The sequence below is a fragment of the Harpia harpyja genome, chromosome 21 (assembly GCF_026419915.1).
Source record: "Harpia harpyja isolate bHarHar1 chromosome 21, bHarHar1 primary haplotype, whole genome shotgun sequence".
Taxonomy (NCBI): domain Eukaryota; kingdom Metazoa; phylum Chordata; class Aves; order Accipitriformes; family Accipitridae; genus Harpia; species Harpia harpyja.
This window is the reverse complement of record NC_068960.1, coordinates 17,204,619-17,220,673: the sequence shown is the minus strand read 5'-3', so window position 1 is coordinate 17,220,673 and position 16,055 is coordinate 17,204,619. Positions and strand designations below refer to the sequence as shown.

At 61.5% G+C, this 16,055-nt stretch overlaps 1 protein-coding gene across 1 annotated transcript; it reads right to left on the bottom strand.

The window, feature by feature from the left end:
• Window positions 1–6,621: 6,621 nt before the first annotated feature.
• On the bottom strand, window positions 6,622–15,392 carry UBALD1 (UBA like domain containing 1). Its single transcript, XM_052773116.1, has 3 exons — window positions 15,158–15,392; window positions 8,863–8,922; window positions 6,622–7,764 (listed from the first exon to the last, which is right to left on the bottom strand). The coding sequence occupies exons 1-3, from the start codon at window positions 15,263–15,265 to the stop codon at window positions 7,444–7,446; spliced, it is 489 nt and encodes a 162-aa protein (XP_052629076.1). The 5' UTR covers window positions 15,266–15,392; the 3' UTR covers window positions 6,622–7,443.
• Between the last annotated feature and the right edge of the window lie 663 nt (window positions 15,393–16,055).

Here is a 16,055-nt window from a genome sequence, read left to right as displayed (position 1 = left end):
TGCTCTGGGTGGCATTCTGTCCTGCACAGTGTCCTGCCCTACACAGTGACGTGGCCATGTCATGATACCTGCTGTCCCAGGACCGGGGAGCCCGGCGAAGTGTGGAGGCACCTTTCTGGCTCCAGTGGCCCCAGCTCCACTGCGGGGACTAATTGAAGAAGAGCAGCATTTTAACACAGCCACTGGCCAAAGGTGGTCTCGGTCACTTTTCAGCTGCCCTTGGGGCTCCAGTGATACTTGCTCTGAGATTTAGGTCTGTTGGGTCTCATCCTGCCCTGGCAGCTGTGCCTGGGGGCTGCGGTCACCCTGGGCTGCAGCACACAGCCCCCACTCCCCCGGCAGGAGCAGCAGCATCCCTGGCAGGCTTTTCTTCTCCTTTCTTCTCTGCAGCACAGCGAATGGCTGAGCTGCGGGTGGCAGCGGTGCTGCCTCACAGGCAGGCTGTCCCCATGCCAAGGCAGGACCCCATGGGAGGCATTGCCATGGCACAAGTTCAAGTTATTTGGCTGTTCAAGTTTTGACTCTAAGTGGGAAACGCAACGTGTAACGTCAGAGCCATCTTCCTCGCTCAAGCCACACATTGCAGCGCAAGGATGAGTTGTGGCAGCCTTGTACCCTGCTGTCATCTCCACAGGCAGCATGGGGCTGGCCCACAGCAAACCCAACTCTTCTTCATCCTTTGTGAGACCTGGCAGCCCCAGGCCAGTCCCATCTCACACGTTGTGACCTTGGCTTTGAGCACAACCACAGAGCAAAGGGAAAAGACAATAGCACTTTGCCAGGGTGAGGAAGCTGGAGCTGGGATGTTTGTCACCGTTTAACATCTTTCACTTCAGTTTGGGGGAGCCCCATGGGCATGGACAGATGTGGCTGATGCTGTGGCAGCCCTGTTGGGTCCCAGAGACACCCCCAAGCCCCAGTCCTCGCTGCGCACACCTTAGCCTCCCTTCTCTCCATGTCCCTCGGAGCCCATGGGGACCCAGCATCACTGACGAAACCTGTGTTCCTCTGGTCATGGACATGCTGCAGAAGACACTCACCACCATCTGCTCCCTGAAAACCACCATCAAGGGCTTCCAGGAGGAGCTGCAGCTCCTGAAGGACAATTTCCAGAAGGTGCACGCGCAGAGCTGGGACAGTTGCTGGAGAGCTCTTGGCAGAGGGGTCAGGCTCCCTGGGGACCTGCACGGACAGCAAGGGTGCATGGGGTGACAGGGATGAGGTCCTGAGCTCGAGCTCCCTCCCACCCTGAGGCCAACCCTGGGGCCCAGTGGTTTGGGATAGACACTGCCTGCAGCCACAGAGCCCAGCCCTGACCCAGGCTGGGCACTGCCAATCCTTGCCTGTCCCTGCTGATGCTGATCCCCACCATTCCCAGCCCCTGCACATGCAGAACCCCCCGATGCCTCTGTTTCAGGCCGGTCTGGAGGAGGTGCAAGAGCAGTCGGTGCAGCAGAAAGAGCACAGCCACCTCCTGCAGAGCATCCTGGATCAAGTGGTGAGTGGGGGGAGCCCTGGCAGAGGGGCTGGGAGTGGGTGTCTGTGGCACTGTGCACAGAGGCAGTCAGCACCCAGTCCCTGGGACTGTCCCCAAGCTGTCCAGGGTCAGGAAATCCTTATGGAAAATGCACTCAAGACTCCCAAGGGCTGCCATGGCTGCGGTGACCTGCCTGGGCAAGCATCTGGCCCTGCAAGGTTCTGGCAGCGTCCATGTCACCCTCCCAGCCACCAGAGCAGAGGCATCTGTCCCTGGGTGCCCCCCGTGTCCTGGCCACCTCCACTGCTCTTGTCCCTCCTGCAGTGCTGAGAGGATTTTACCCTCTAGATTTTGAGGCCCTGGAAGACCTGCTGGACTGGGGACAGGATGGCACTGGGGGTAGTGGCAAGGCTGGGAGTCTTCCTCCCCATCCCAGGGGTTGCCCAGGCTCTCCCCTCCTGGAGCAGGGCGGAAGGGCTGATTTCTCTCCTGGTTGCAGGCAGAGGTGCGTCGGGAGCTGCACTGGAGCTCTCTCTATGGGGTGCCTGCTGGCAAGGTACATGCAGGCTCCCGGGTGCCAGGCTTCTTTGCTGGGGGCTGGCAATGACCCTTGGCTCTGGGCCAGCACAGAGCTCTTCTCTCTCCACAAAACCTCAGGGGCTGTTTTGTTTCAGAAGCTCTCCTGCCAGGACATTGGTCCCAAGGCCTCGCAGGAGCTGGCCCACAAAGCTCCATGCAGGCTGAGCTGGCTGCTGGAGCAGCATAGGACCGTGGGGACCTATGTCAGCCACCACAAGAGCCAGCTCCAGCAGCACGGTGAGCACTGACATCCCCACCATGCCGGGCCACCATGCCGGGTTGCGCCACCAGACCTTTGCCAGGACTGGTGGATGGTGGGGCCGCACTCAGCCATCCCATCTGGGTCCCCAAGCCACTGCAGCCCCCTTGTCCCTCTGCCTTGCTCCCAGCCACACTGGCATGGCTGGCGGGGACATCGTCATTGCCCTCTGTGGCACTCAGGTGCTGGCTGTGCCTGGGGTCTGGCAGCAGTGCCGGGGGGTCTCCGCAGCCATAAAGCCACCTGGGTTTGGGACGGCACCATGCTGGGGGCCTGCAGGAGCTGGCACTGCCTGGAGCAAAGCTTTGGTGTCTGTTTTCAGACAACTTGGGGACCTTGGAGGACGTGGCTGCCCAACTGGAGAAGATGCCAGGCGAGATGAGGCACCTGCAGGATGGAGGAGAGAAGATGCCCAGCTGCCCAGGCTTTGGTGGGGGGGCTGCCCAAGGGCCTAGGGGCTGCAGCCCCACACCCCACTTGACGGGGATGCACTGGGGCATATCTCAGGATGTCCTTGCTAGCCACCCACTGGGGCCACCCATAAGCATACCTCCCTGCCTCATTTGAGTCCTGCAGCCACCCTGTTTCTCACCCAGGGTCACATTTGTCCTCCCCAGGGGCTGGATTTCAGCAAGGAGGTGCTGGGCCAGGTGGGGCAGCTGCAGGAGCAGTGCATGAGGCTGCAGGAAGCTGCGGAGCGGCTGTGGGGTGACACTAAGGACACCCGGGTGAGCACAGCCCCGGGCTCAGCACAGGAGCCACTTGTGCCATGGCTGGTGTCTGAACCAGGCTGGGTACAGGCTTGCCCAGACTTGGTGCATCCCCACTCCAAAGCAGCTCAGTGTGCCAGGATTTTGTGGCCTTGCTGTGCTGGTGGAGGTGGGGATGAACGATGGCGAGTGGCTCCAAGGGAGGCACAGGGGAGGGCAGGTGGCTGGGGGCACGTGGCAGGTGTGGAGCCTGCGCAGGATGGTGGAGCACCTAGCCATGAGCAAGATGCTGCTGGAGCAGGGCTTGGGTGTTGTGAGCAAGCAAATGCATGCAGGGATCATGGCAGGGCTGGGGGTCCAAAGGGGATGGCTGACACCATGCCCCCCTCAGAAAGCAGACAAGGCTGCGCCGGAGACCAAAGCGAGCCAGGAGGAGCTGCAACATGCCATGGTCCAGCTGAGCAAGATGATGCAGGACCTGCTGCAGAGAATGTCCCTTCTGGACCAGGACAGGCAGAAAGCCCTGGAGAAACTCCTCAGCGAGATGGACTCCGAGGTAGCAATGTCACCCAGGGAGGGTGGTGGGGATAGAGGAATGCACCAGGCCAGGGAGCACATCCCTGTGTTGGGAGGGTGAGCCCTGAATCTGCCAATGCCAACAGATGACGGTCCTTGCGCCAAGGCTGGCCACGTGTCCCAAATGTCCCTCAGGGGCAAAAGCATCCCTTGAAATGGGCCTGGTGTCCCTACGAGATCCCCTGCCCTCCCTGCAGCTGGACTGTGCAGCACTGGCTCCCCTGCAGGCACAGCTGGAGCAGGTGTGGAGGCTCACCCAGCAGTGCCTCTGCCAGGGACCCTGCTGCGGTGCCAACCGTGCCGCCGGCTTCAAGAGGTGAGGGCTACCAAGTCCCATCCTATCCCATCCCATCCCCTTCTGTCCTCTCCTGTACTGCCCAATCCCCTCCCATGCTGTCCCATCCTGCCCTGTCTCATCCAGACCCTGTTTGTCCCACCCTGCCCAGGGGGTGCTGACCACGGGGTGCTGACCACCCATGGGACTTCGCGTGGTCCCTGGGGTGCCAGCGGGGCGCTGAGCAGCTGCCCCTGTGCTGCAGGCAGCTCTTTGATCCAGCGAAGTGCATCTCCTGTGACAGACCCCTGGCCCTGGCCCCAGCGCCGTGAGTAGTGTGCAGCCCCCCCAGGACAGACCCCCCTGCTGCATTTCCACTAGAGACCACTGCCTGACTTTGCCTTTATATCCTCATCTGCAGGCACCTGGTGACCATCCGAAAGGCCAGCCAGCTCCTCCAGCCCCATCTAGCCAGCGCCGGCGGCTCCAACTGCCTAGCACAGCAGCTAGCGGGGAGGTGAGCCTTGCTGGGTGCCACCGCGTCCCTCCCTCTCCATTTGGGGTCCCTCTCCCTGGGTGGGAGGGGTAATGTAGGTGCTCCCTGCCCAGGGACCCTGCGAGTCCTGCCAGGCCACTGTCCGCCTCCAGCGCCCTTGTCACCGTCTGTCCCTGCAGAGACCCTGCAGGCTTTGTCTGCAAGAACGTAAGCTCCTATCCCCATGCTCTGGAAACCCACCGAGCCCACCCGGACTGGGATGGTGGGAGTGCTGTGGGCTGGGTGCAGCCTCGGGGCACCTCCAACCTCACCAGCTGCTCTTCCCTCTAGGGAGAAGTGGGTATTTTGGGCATCAATTGGATCGTCTACAAAGGCAGGCTGAGCTCCCCGGCTGCCAACAGGACTGTCGCTGTGGTCACGGACTTCCCAGGTAAGGGAGCAGCCCCGGGGCACGACATTAGCTCCAGCCAGGCTGCACAGCCACCTGAAATGGCATGTCCCACGGGCACGACATTAGCTCCAGCCAGGCTGCACAGCCACCTGAAATGGCATGTCCCACCGTCAGTGCCTGGGACGGCCCAGAGCCCCGCTGGGGCCGAGCCATCAGCAGCCTTACATCGCCCTGTGCTAACAGTGTCTCTGCTTCTCACCCCAAAGCAACAAAGACCCCCCAGCCCTGCTCCCGGCACACTGCAGCAAAGATGTGCTGTGTCCCCAAGTACGGCAGCCGCTGCATGTCCCCATACTCATATAAGTGCCTGTCCCAGGTGTCCTCCAGGCCACTGGCCCCACCAGGTGGGCTCAGCCTGCTGCTGAGCACTCCCCAGGGGCCTCCCACGGGTGCTGCTGGGGGTGTCGTGCCCCATGCAAGGCTGTTTGTCCTTCTGCATTGCAGGTGCTGCCATGCGGACAAAGACAGGCTCCGCAGGGGACCAGTAGCAGGCTGCCACAGGTGGCAGCAGGACGTCAGGTGTCTGAACTGGCCAGGGAGCTGTGAAATGGCGTGGGGATCTGGAGGGGGGGGGTGGGCAGGTGCACCAGGGCTGTGCTGCCTGCCTTCAGGGACTGGTGGGGTGGGAGTCACACTGCCCTGACAGCCGCTCATTGCAGTGGGGTAACACCGCAGGCCATAAAGATGCTCCCTCCTCTGCTGCCTCTCCTGCGCAGTCCCTGGGCTCGCGGGGCTACATGGGGCATCCCTCGTGACTCAGCGACCACAGCCTTACGCTTTTGGGCTGTACCATGTCCCTGTGAGCTCCCTCTGACCAGTCAGATGTTCAGGTGTGTGGTCTGGCCCCAGATTTTCCACTCCCATGGGTCCTGGTGGCCCTGGGACAGTCACATGCAGGTTCCCCTGGCCACCACCCAGCTCTCCATGTGGCTTCAACCATGTTTCACAGGCAGGTGCCTCCCTCCAAGGTTGAGGACAGATCCCTTCTCTGTCTCCCCTGGGTGGGCTCTGTACTGCACACCCACTGCCTCGCAGACCATCCCCGCTCCCAGCAGGACTCCACGCTGGCCTTGATGTGCTCAGGCCACCACAGTTGGAACACGAGGCCCACGGCCCTGGCTCACTGGGGATGCCACCAGCTTGGTTCAGTCCACTTCAGTGGGGCAGGACCGAGGCACACAACTCCAACACAACCCCACGCAGGGAAGCTCACGAGCGCCAGCACCAGCTCCAGCCCTGCTCCCAGCCTCTGCTGAGGCTGTACAAGAGGCAGCCTGAGTGAAACCACCACTCCTACCATGTTTATTTTAGCAACACAAGTAAGAGAATTAAATTAATTATTGACTGGTGAGCACAGGGATGCAGGGGCACAGCCTCATTGGGGAGAGGGCTCAGCAGGGATGGCGACCTCCAAGGGACCTGGCCCCTGTCATCCAGTGAAACAGGGATAGGAGCCAGATCACAGCGAGACACACCCAGGACCTGTGGGTGTCCCACAGGGACACTGAGGTCTCACTGCAGCCCTGCCATCAGCCCGCCCCTGCTCCTGGGGGGTCTCACAACCACAGCTGATGCAGTGGGGCAGTGGGCAGAGCTGAGCCCTGGCATGCACCTGACAGTCACTGCATTGCTGGGACAGGGTGTTTGGAGCAGCGCACATACAGTGGAGGTGTGGCCAGCCCCAGCTCGGAGGCACAGCACGCACAGAGCCACTGGGAGAGGGGATCCTGAAACACCCCAGGTCCAGGCCAGCCTTCCCTGTGTCCCGCCACTGCTGCAAACGAAGCAAAGACACTGGGTTCAAAGCAGAAGAGCATGTATTGCAAGCGGCTGCGGCGCATCCAGAGAGACTTCCAGCCGCCAGGAGAAAAGAACAGAGGGGTTAAAAACCATCCCAGTCTCTAGGGTTACACTGTGTCATGCAAACAGCCCCGGGGCAAACCCCATCCCAGGAGGTCGAGGGGAGCATGTGCTGGCCCGGTGGGGCCACCCGTGGTTCACTCCCTGCTCCCCATCACCGGGGCTGGGCGAGGGGCCAGGCGCCTCCCCGGGAGCCGGTGTCCCCCAGCCCTGCTCACCAGCGAGCACGGCGCATGCGGGGTAGAGGCTGCGGCCAAGGAGAACAGCCCTTGCTCTCTCCCCCCCTTACAAAAACAAGCTGTGTGGGGTGTCTGCCCCACACCCAGTCGAGTGGGACCAAGGGATGGGGGGAAACACTCGGGCACAACCCACTCTGCCTGGTGGGGTGGCCCAGGGGACCGTGAAGAAGGGACCTCCTCCATAAATGTCACTCGCATGCAAACTCCGGTGTCCCAAGAGAGGAGGGGGTGCTCCCTCCCCAAGAGCCCGGCAGTGGCGGGGTCCCAGGCAGAGGCCAGCAGTAGTCCTGCGTCCCACGCAGCCTCCCGCTGTCTCTGGGGAGCTCTGTTCAGCTCGAGGACAAGTAAAAACTACTTCAAACCAAACCCATGCAAGGCAGCTATTTGCTCATGTGTCTTGGCGGCTGCCAGACACCCTGGCAGCAGAGTTCCTCTCCTCTTCGGGGAGGGGGGGAAAAAGAAAAAAAATATATATATATTTATAGGCAGGGGTCCCCGCCGCATTCACTTTCCGCTGCGGCCTCATCTCTCTGCCTCCATGGTCACGTTAGCCTTCTGTTCTGCCGTGGCCTGCTGGGAGACGGCGGCTGGCCAGCCCGCGGGCTGCGCCGAGGGGGCCGGAGTCCACATGCTCTGCTGCTGGCCGGGGGGCGAAGCTGCGGGCCAGGTGGGGTTGAAGGCCCCATGCTGGGGCAGCGGCGGGGCTGGGGGCGGCGGGGAAGTCGCCATGGAGGCCACGGGGCTACTGCTGTTGAAGCTCTCGGAGGCCTTGAGGCGGGAGAACATGGTGAGGGCATCTGGGAAGTTGGGCGGCGTGGCCGGCGTGTTGGCAGGAGTGCACATCTGCGGGAAGGAGACACGGGGTCAGGCGTGTGTGTGTGTGGGGGGGTCTCCACCTTCTGCCTCCCACCAGGGCCCAGCACAAGACCCCTCTGTCCCCACTGCTGCAGCACACGGAGCTTCCAGACCCGTGCTCTGCTGACGATGCTGCCCGCAAGCAGCAGTTATTTAAGGCTCTGAAGACTAATGCTGTGGTGAGAGCTCCTGGACCCTGCTGCACCCAGCCAAGGCAGGGACACCCTCTACTCCACAACCCACTGGTGCCACCCTGGCCCTGCAGCTTTCTGGCTCAACGGGCGCAAGGCTCAGGCTCAGCTCCCACCCCACGGGAGACTGGGTGTGCCCAGGCCCTGCCAGGCACTTGCTCTGCACACTTACTGCACGCTCCAAATCCCCAATTGTCCCAGAGAGTCAAATGAGGCCACAGCAGCCAGCAAATCCCTAAGACACAGCTGCCCAAGCAGATTACGGGCTACTGGGGCACAACAGTTAAGGGACCGAGTCTGGGGAGAGATGGGAGAGAGTGGAGGCAGGCAGCCCCCACACATGTGCACGTTCTCTTGTGTTTACACACATCCAGACACTGTGCATGCTGTACTAGAGGCATGCTCCAGCGAGGCTCCAGGGGTTTGCACGCTCAGTCACTCCAACAAGCACACGAGGACTCACATGTGCGGCTGGGCTGTGGGGCAGGAAGCATGCACATATCTGCACCTGTGTTTACAGAGCCTACAACAGGCCAGTGCTCCAGGATCCCCCCAGCCTCTCTCTGCCATGTTGGGGCTGATCTGGACTGCTGGCCATGCCCAAAGCATCATCTTGTCAGACCATCCCTCTCTGAGAAGCAGCCCCAACCTCTCTGTAGGGTGCTGAGGGCACTCCCGGACCTGCTGTCCCACTGCATAGGACAGGCTATGCCACCCCCAGCAGCTCTCCAGGAAAACTTTCCTTAGCAGGCAGCTCTGTCAGCGCCCAGCCAGACCTCCCCGCCTGCACTCCTGGAGCTGTGAAGCAGTGAGCTGGGCATCAGCAACAGCCCAAAGCGCCCGCCAGCTGGTGCTGTGCCCCAGGCGAGCACTGAAGAGGTGGGAAAGCACTTACCATCTGATGGTGGTGGCTGTAGGGGATGTTTGTTTCTTGGAAAAAAGCACTGAGAGCAGTCTGCAAGAAAAAAAAAAATAAAAAGAAGATTATGTTACCACCAGCACACACGCTGGGCACCCACCTCATTCCTGCGCACAACGGCAGGGCTTTGCAACACCCCAAAGATGATCCGAAACAGGTCCCGGGGGGCTGGACCATGCCCACAGTCCCCTTGCCCACACAGGAGCGCGCTGTGCACAGCTGCTCCCACGTCCCCAAGCATGGACCCGCGCCTGCCGTCTGCTTGCACTGGGGCAGGCAGCAATCACGCATATTTGGGATCACCATGCTCCTTGCTGAGAAGCAGCCACTGCTGGAGCGGACCCCAGCAGGCATTTCACAACTCACAGCGATGCTCAGCAACCGCTGTGTGCAGGGAGAGGACGGAAGCCAAATCCAAACCCAGCAGGGGAAGCCCAGCAGGAACTGGTTAGATGCATGTCCTTAACAGGACAAGATCACAGTCACCATATTTGCACCAGGAGATCCCCAGGGGTGGGGCTGCAACAGGTAGCCCACCCCATATACCAGAGCATTTCCAGTTCAGTCAGAGGGAGGGTACAGTTATGACTGACATAATTTTGGTTAGCTTCCAGTTCAGACCAGTAATAATCCAGTAAATGTCACATGCCAAAGGCATGTGGAGAGGACAAAGGTGGTCGCAGGGAAGGAACGTCAGGGGCACAGGCTGGCCAGGAAGGCAGACACCCAGCCCAGGCTTGGGAGGAGCAGAGGCAGTGGGAGCTTTGGGGGCATGTGGGGCTGGGTTGATGCAGGACAGGCGAAGGCAAAGCTGACTCCTGTTCTGTGCCAGGCTTTAACTGAGTTAGGGCTAGAAAACAATGTTTTGATTCAGTTGCAGATCAGACTTGATAGAAATGTTAGAGAATTGGTTTGGATTCAGTTCTGGTTGGAGAAAAAGCCCCCATCAACCCCCATTCAATCCCCTCCCCAGGGCAGCCTGGCCTGCAGGTCTACAAGCCGGGGTGTGAGGCACGGGGCTGCGGCCAGGCACTGCCACACTACCCCAGACCGCTCCCTTCCTGCAAAGCCAGTGATGGGTTACCCAAGCTGCTTAAAAAAAAAAAAAAAATGAGAAACACCCAGAAAAAGCAGAGGTAGGTTGTACCAAACCCTCTGCAACTGCAGTAGCCACGGTCCTACCACCACACACACTCCTCGTCCTGGTGCCCACAGCCACATGCTCCTGTATCCCATCCAGGAATGGGATGAACGATGGCAAGTCAGCTCCGTTCACTGATCCAATGGAAAACTATTCTGGCCCCAAACACCCAGGCTGGCAGGCCCTGGAAAGGTGAAGGGGCTGTGCTCGCACCACTGGGGGAGCTGGGGAGCCGGTGCTGGCCGCTCACAGCAACGTTTCTGGTTTCCTGGCTAAACGGGAGTAAACTATCGGCCAGACCAGGTGGCAGCCAGGAGCATTACCTGCAAACAAAACAGTAATCCAGACCTGGGTGGGGGAAGCAATTGCTGCTCTAGAGGCTGGCAGCTCCCAGACCTCCGGGAGAGCATGCGATAGCTGGGCTGGCGAGGCTCTTCCCCATGATAGCTGCATTTCTCTGGTCGTGTTTAATAACACAGCACCCAAACCTTGCAGCCAGCCAGACTGTGACCTGAGAGCCCTCAGCACCCATGGGTAGGACTTGCCAGATTTCAGCAACGGCCATAGAGCGGAAAGAGGGTCTGTGTCTACGGAGACCTGCTCTGAACAGGCCAGCACACGTCTGTGAATCAAGGAAATGGCCGACGGAGACACGGACACTTCTGAGGCAGCGACACTCCCATCACCATGCTACCCTTTGTCCTGGGTGAGGTCTGATGTCAACACCCACAGGCCCTATCGCTCAGACAGAAAGGATTGTGATAAGAAAGAGAGGAAACAGTGAAAGGGAAGCACAGGCAGAGGTGTGGGCACAGCCAGATACCATAAGCTGATTAAATCTGCTCTGTGCTCCTGTTTTTCAAATGGCCTCATATCTGGGACTGTGCCATCAGCAGATCGGGGCAGAGAAGGTCCCCACTGTCCCCGAGCCACCCACCAATCCCTGATAAAGCTAGGATGAAAGCCGTGACCTGGGTGGAGGAAGCACTCCACCATCGCAAGCCCCTCTGCCTAAAACACTGCATCTCCTCCCCTCCATCTGCCCCTTTCCAAGCATGGCAGAAGCAACCCCTCTGGCTACCGCAATGTCCACTGCCTGCAGGGAATGGCTGCCACCTCCCAGGGGGACTCAGGACCTGCAGCAGCCCCAACCCAGGTGGGCGAGAGGCCCGCACACCCATCCCCTTGGTGGCACGGGGTGCCAGGGCCACACACGTAACCAAAGCTGCTGATGCTGCTTGGTCTCCAGCCAGCATCACAAGTGCCAGGGGCAACCAGTGCAACAGCAAAGCCAATTAAAGCTCCTCTGCTTGAGAAGGTGCCCAAGTACCAGCTCAGCCCTGACCCTGGACCAAAGGCCCCATTGCCCGTGTTGCCCTGGGTGTGAGTGGAACCAAGACAACCCCGCACCCACTGCCTGGCCACGCTCAGCAGGCGACCAGGCCACTGCATGTCGTCCCCCCACCAAGAATGCAAAACCAGGAGCTTCGCAGGAGGTGGATCACACAGAGACCCTGCCAGGGCACCAAGAGAGGCCCATGGTGACTGAGTCAGAGGGAGGATGGCTACAGGGCCCGGGTGGGCGGGTGAATGCAAGGAGACCTGGGTGCTGAGCAGAACAAGCTCAGCCTGGTGGAGCAGGACACCCAGCCCTCTGCAGACACTCAGGTGGGACCCTGGGTGCTGCCTCATCCCCTGCCGATCGCTGCTCAAGCTGCACTCACACCCGCTCCCCACTGCATGTGTGAACTGCAGCAGCTGCCAGCATTGGGGATTGGATGCCAGCACAGGGGATCCGGCAGCAGGGAGCCCACAGTGCTAGAGCAGCCCTGGGGGCAATCTGCCCTTGAGCCACAAAGGGAAAGGGGCTCGATAAAACATAAATAAATCAGAAGAGGAAGTGGAAATCCAACCATGGACACAGCGGGCAGAGCCGGACACCTGCTCCTTCTCTTGTTCCCCACACACAACCTCACTACATTGAACAGAGACCAACACTTAACACCAGGAAAAAGGAAGGAATGGGTGGGTTTTTTTAAAGCTGATGTCTTCTTATCCTTCCCAAGCAGCCCCAGGGGCAATCAGCACATAACAAAGCCGAATAATACTCTTCTACCTGGGAAGGAGCCTGATCCACCGCTCAGCCCGACATGAGACTCTGCAAACTCTGAAATGTCTCCCTGGTAGCCTGCTGTGTTCCAGCCATGGTGGAGGTACCTGCTGCGCTCCCTGGCTTCTCCCAAAAAGCTGGCACTTGCAGCCTCAGAGGCCAAGTGCCAGCCCTCACCCAGAGACACTCCAAGTCACTTTCTTCAGCCTGTAAACCTCCCCCTCTGATCAGCCATGGCACTGCTCCAGCTGCCAGAGGGCTGGGCTGGCACCACCATCCCTGCTGGCACCCACGGCGGCTGTCCCTGGGAAGCACAGCAGAGCTCACGGCACTGCAAGAGCTGCAAACTACACTGGGCGCGCCACAAGAAAGCCTGCCCTGGGTCCCTACAAAACAGGAGTGGAGTCATGGTGAGTGGGAGAGGCAATCCACTTGCTACCCACAAGCTGCCCCATTCCCCCGGGGATGGAGCATATGCAAAATAAATGGCATTCTTGTCAGACCCCTTAGCATGGTACAGGTTCTGATCTGCTCACGCTGCAGCGAAGGCAGCTGTATCTCCGGCACAGCTTCCCAACCTCCCGTCCAGCTCACACAGGCTGTCCTGGATTGAGTTCCTTTCCCCCAGAAAAACTCCAGGTCTGTCAGGGCTGGGAGGACCCTGTGCACAGCAAACCCTCTCTACAGCCCCCACCAGCCACAGATGGCCCCAGAGCAGCCCCAAAGCAGCATAAGCCCAGGAAAGTGGTCCCAAAACATCAGCATCCCACCAGCCTGAAGGTGTCTGTGTTTCACAGCAGCCTCCCTCTCCCTCCTGCCAGTGACCCAACACCCCAGGCTCCTTTTCCCTTTCTGGCTGCCACAAGCAGCGAGCAGGGCACGTGCCCAGGTAGGAAAGGTCCTGGGCAGGGCAAACAGATGCCAGGACAGAAGCACAGAGCTGGGTGAACCGAACCCCTGCTGTCTTGTCACCAGGCCACCTAGCTTGCCTCAGCTCCACTGTGTAGAACACCTCTCCCTGTGGTGGTCTTACACCACCACACAATGTCCTCAGGGTGCAAGCGGGCCGCTCCAACTCACACCGCACCCCTGGAGTGGCACTTTGAATCCGAGGAGACTATGAGTGAAGACAGTGTAAATTACCACTGAACTTGCCTGAACTCCACCAATTTATCCTTGCTGCAGATGTGGGGCCACCCACCAAACGGGTACTGCACTAGAGTACCAAAAGCCTCAGAATTTCACAGGCAAGAGGTGAGAGCACGCTGGAGTCAGGAGATGACACCTCCCCAGCGCGGCTCCCCACAGAAGGCATGCCCAGCGGCCATTTTGCAAAGGGAATTATCTGACCGTTGCACCAAAAGTGAGTGGGAACATGGTAACTGCTCATCGCAGGGCGTTTGTTTACAGCCGAGCTTCCTCTGAGTCATGTGAGTGCCAAGCCGGCAGGAGACGGCTGTTTGTACTTGTGCAACTCGCCAAACGGTGGCAAAGTTCTGCAAAAAGCCTTTTGAAAGAAAAGTTAAACTTTTGTCATCCATTCCCAGCATTTTTGCGACACGCGCGGAGGTGGTGGAAGCTGATCCCGCCCGTCCCAGAGGGCCACTGTCAAACTGTATTAGTAAACAAAACCCAGAGCACGTTACACATGCAACACAACCACTGTCAGTGGTGCTCCCGTCAGCAGACCGTGGAATTAAACAGGCACGGCAGAGGGGAACACCGGCTCGGCTTTCCGCACATGCCCGCACACCCACCCACTTGCTCCCTGGCCATGCACGGCTTGGTTTTGAATGCCTCTTGGCCTCCGATTTAGCATCTGGAAATCCTGTGACTGCACGCAGATCGCATGGCGATGAACTGCCTCTGTGCCCGATCCATCCGACAGCCATCACGTTACAGAATAAGCCCCGAATAACGTCTAGGAGGCCTGCCAGCGGCGCTCACACCCACCCAGGCCGTGCCGTGCCGTGTGCTGAACGAGAGGTGCCCTAGCCACGGGGATGAATACAAACTGAACCTCCTGCTCTCCAGACTGACTCAGACCTCCTCCTGCATCACAAAACAGACACTTCAATTACAAAGGTGCCCTTAGCGTCAAATCCATCAGCTCCAGACTAGAGAGCTGCTGGGGCTGCAGAAGGAAAAGAAAAAAAAACACAAAACAAAAAAACACCAACAAAAAAGCCCTATTTAGCAAGAGCTTTGCTTGATACAGCTGCTGCACTCCCTGCTTTGCTCCCTGCGCTTTAGCTCCGGGGATCTCTGGAGGAGCAGAGCACCCAGAACGGCTGCTGCAGAGCTCCCCACCCGCAACCCCGGCCCCACGCGTGACGTTAACCCCCATCGATGCCACGGAGTATCCTGCCCGCAAGCAAGAGGAAAAGGCGTCTGGAGTCAGAAAAGCTTTGACCTACAAAGCCTCCTCTCCCCCGGCTGCCTGAGGACTCAAACTCTCCGAGGCAGGGACGTGGGAAAGGCTGGGCTGGGGTTTTCCAGCCCACGGCCACGCGGGGGGGGGGGGGGGGGGGGGGGCTGGGGGTGTGTGCGGCGGGGAGGAGCGCTGCCGGCCGGGGCGGGGGGGGGGGGCGGCAGAAGGAGGACGAGGAGGAGAAGGGCTGGGCGCCCCCGACCCTTCCGCGGTCCGGAGCGGGGCTCTGCACCCACCCGCGCACCGTGGCTCCCCCCCCCCCCCCGCGTGGAGCCCACGCTCGCTCAGCGCTCGTGGCCGGGCGGGCAGCGCGCCCCACGCGAACGCACCAGGGCCCTGCCCCGCCGCCCGCGCGCGCGCGCCCCCCACGCCCACCGCGGGGGCAGAGCGCGGCCCACGCCATGCGCCGGCCGCCACGCGCCCCACGCCGACGCGCGGGGCGGGAAGGGGGGGGGGGGAGGGGAGAGGGAGGCGGGGGCGCAACGGCGGGCCGGGCCGGGTGCCCCACCCTCCCCGCGCTGCCCAAACCCACGCGGGGAAGCTCGGCGGTGGCGGGGGACCGGGGCCGGTACCGGAGCGGCGGCCTCACCTCGAACTGCCAGTGGGCCGCCTGCAGCAGCTGCTTGGCCTGGTCGGCGGCGCAGCCGGCCGCCAGCACGAACTGGTTGATCATCACCTGGTGCTTGAGCTCGTCCATGGCCCCGGCCCCCCGCCGCCGCCGCCGCGCCCAGCCCGCCGCGCCGCCCCCCGCCCTCACGGCGCCGCCACCATGGCGGAGCCGGCGCGGCTCACGCCAATGTTTACTGGGCACTGACTCACGGCGCCCGGCGAGCCCCGCCGACGGCCGCCAGGGGCGGGGCGGGCAGGGGCGGGGCGCGGGTTGCCGCTGGGAGGTGTAGTTCCCGCCCGCCCCGCCGCCGCGCCGCCTTGGCTCCGCCCGGACTACAACTCCCGGCAGCCCCCGCTTTGTTTGCGGAGCGGCCGCCGGCCGCCGGCGCGCGTTGAGTGACGCGTCAGACCCACCAACCGTCGCCCGCGGCTTGGTAGTACCTGACCGTATATGGTCAACAACGCCGCTGCCCCCAATGAGAGGGCGGCGGGGGCGGGCCGGGGCTGAGGCGGGGCGGGTCACGTGGGCGGGTGGGGAGGGGGGGGCCGCGGGCGGTGTTTACAGTCGGCCGCGTGCGGTTTCCTGTTGACGTGCGGGGAGCGGCCGCGGCGGGCGGGGCGGGGGGGGGGGGTAACGGCCGCGGCGGGGCCGCCGCTGCCCTTTGGTCCCGGCGGGCGGTGGCGCGCGGCCCGCGGCCCGCGGGTAACGTTTAACGGGGGGGGGGGGGGGGGGAGAAGAAGTCCCTGCAGGCCCGGAGGTGTCGTGTGTGTCGTCCCCCCGGCCCGCGGGGGCCCCTCGCCTCGCAGCTGCCTCCGGGCAGAGCCGCCGCCGCCTCACAGCCCCGGGGCCTGAGTTGAGGGCGGGGGGGAACGGCGGC

Excerpts from the sequence above, each read along its gene's own strand:
- UBALD1 (XM_052773116.1), bottom strand. The coding sequence starts at position 15,265 with ATGGACGAGCTCAAGCACCAGGTGATGATCAACCAGTTCGTGCTGGCG. Across the intron at positions 8,923-15,157 it reads CGGCCCACTGGCAGTTCGAG|ACTGCTCTCAGTGCTTTTTT; the intron begins GTGAGGCCGCCG and ends TTTTTCTTGCAG. Across the intron at positions 7,765-8,862 it reads ACAGCCACCACCATCAGATG|ATGTGCACTCCTGCCAACAC; the intron begins GTAAGTGCTTTC and ends TCCTTCCCGCAG.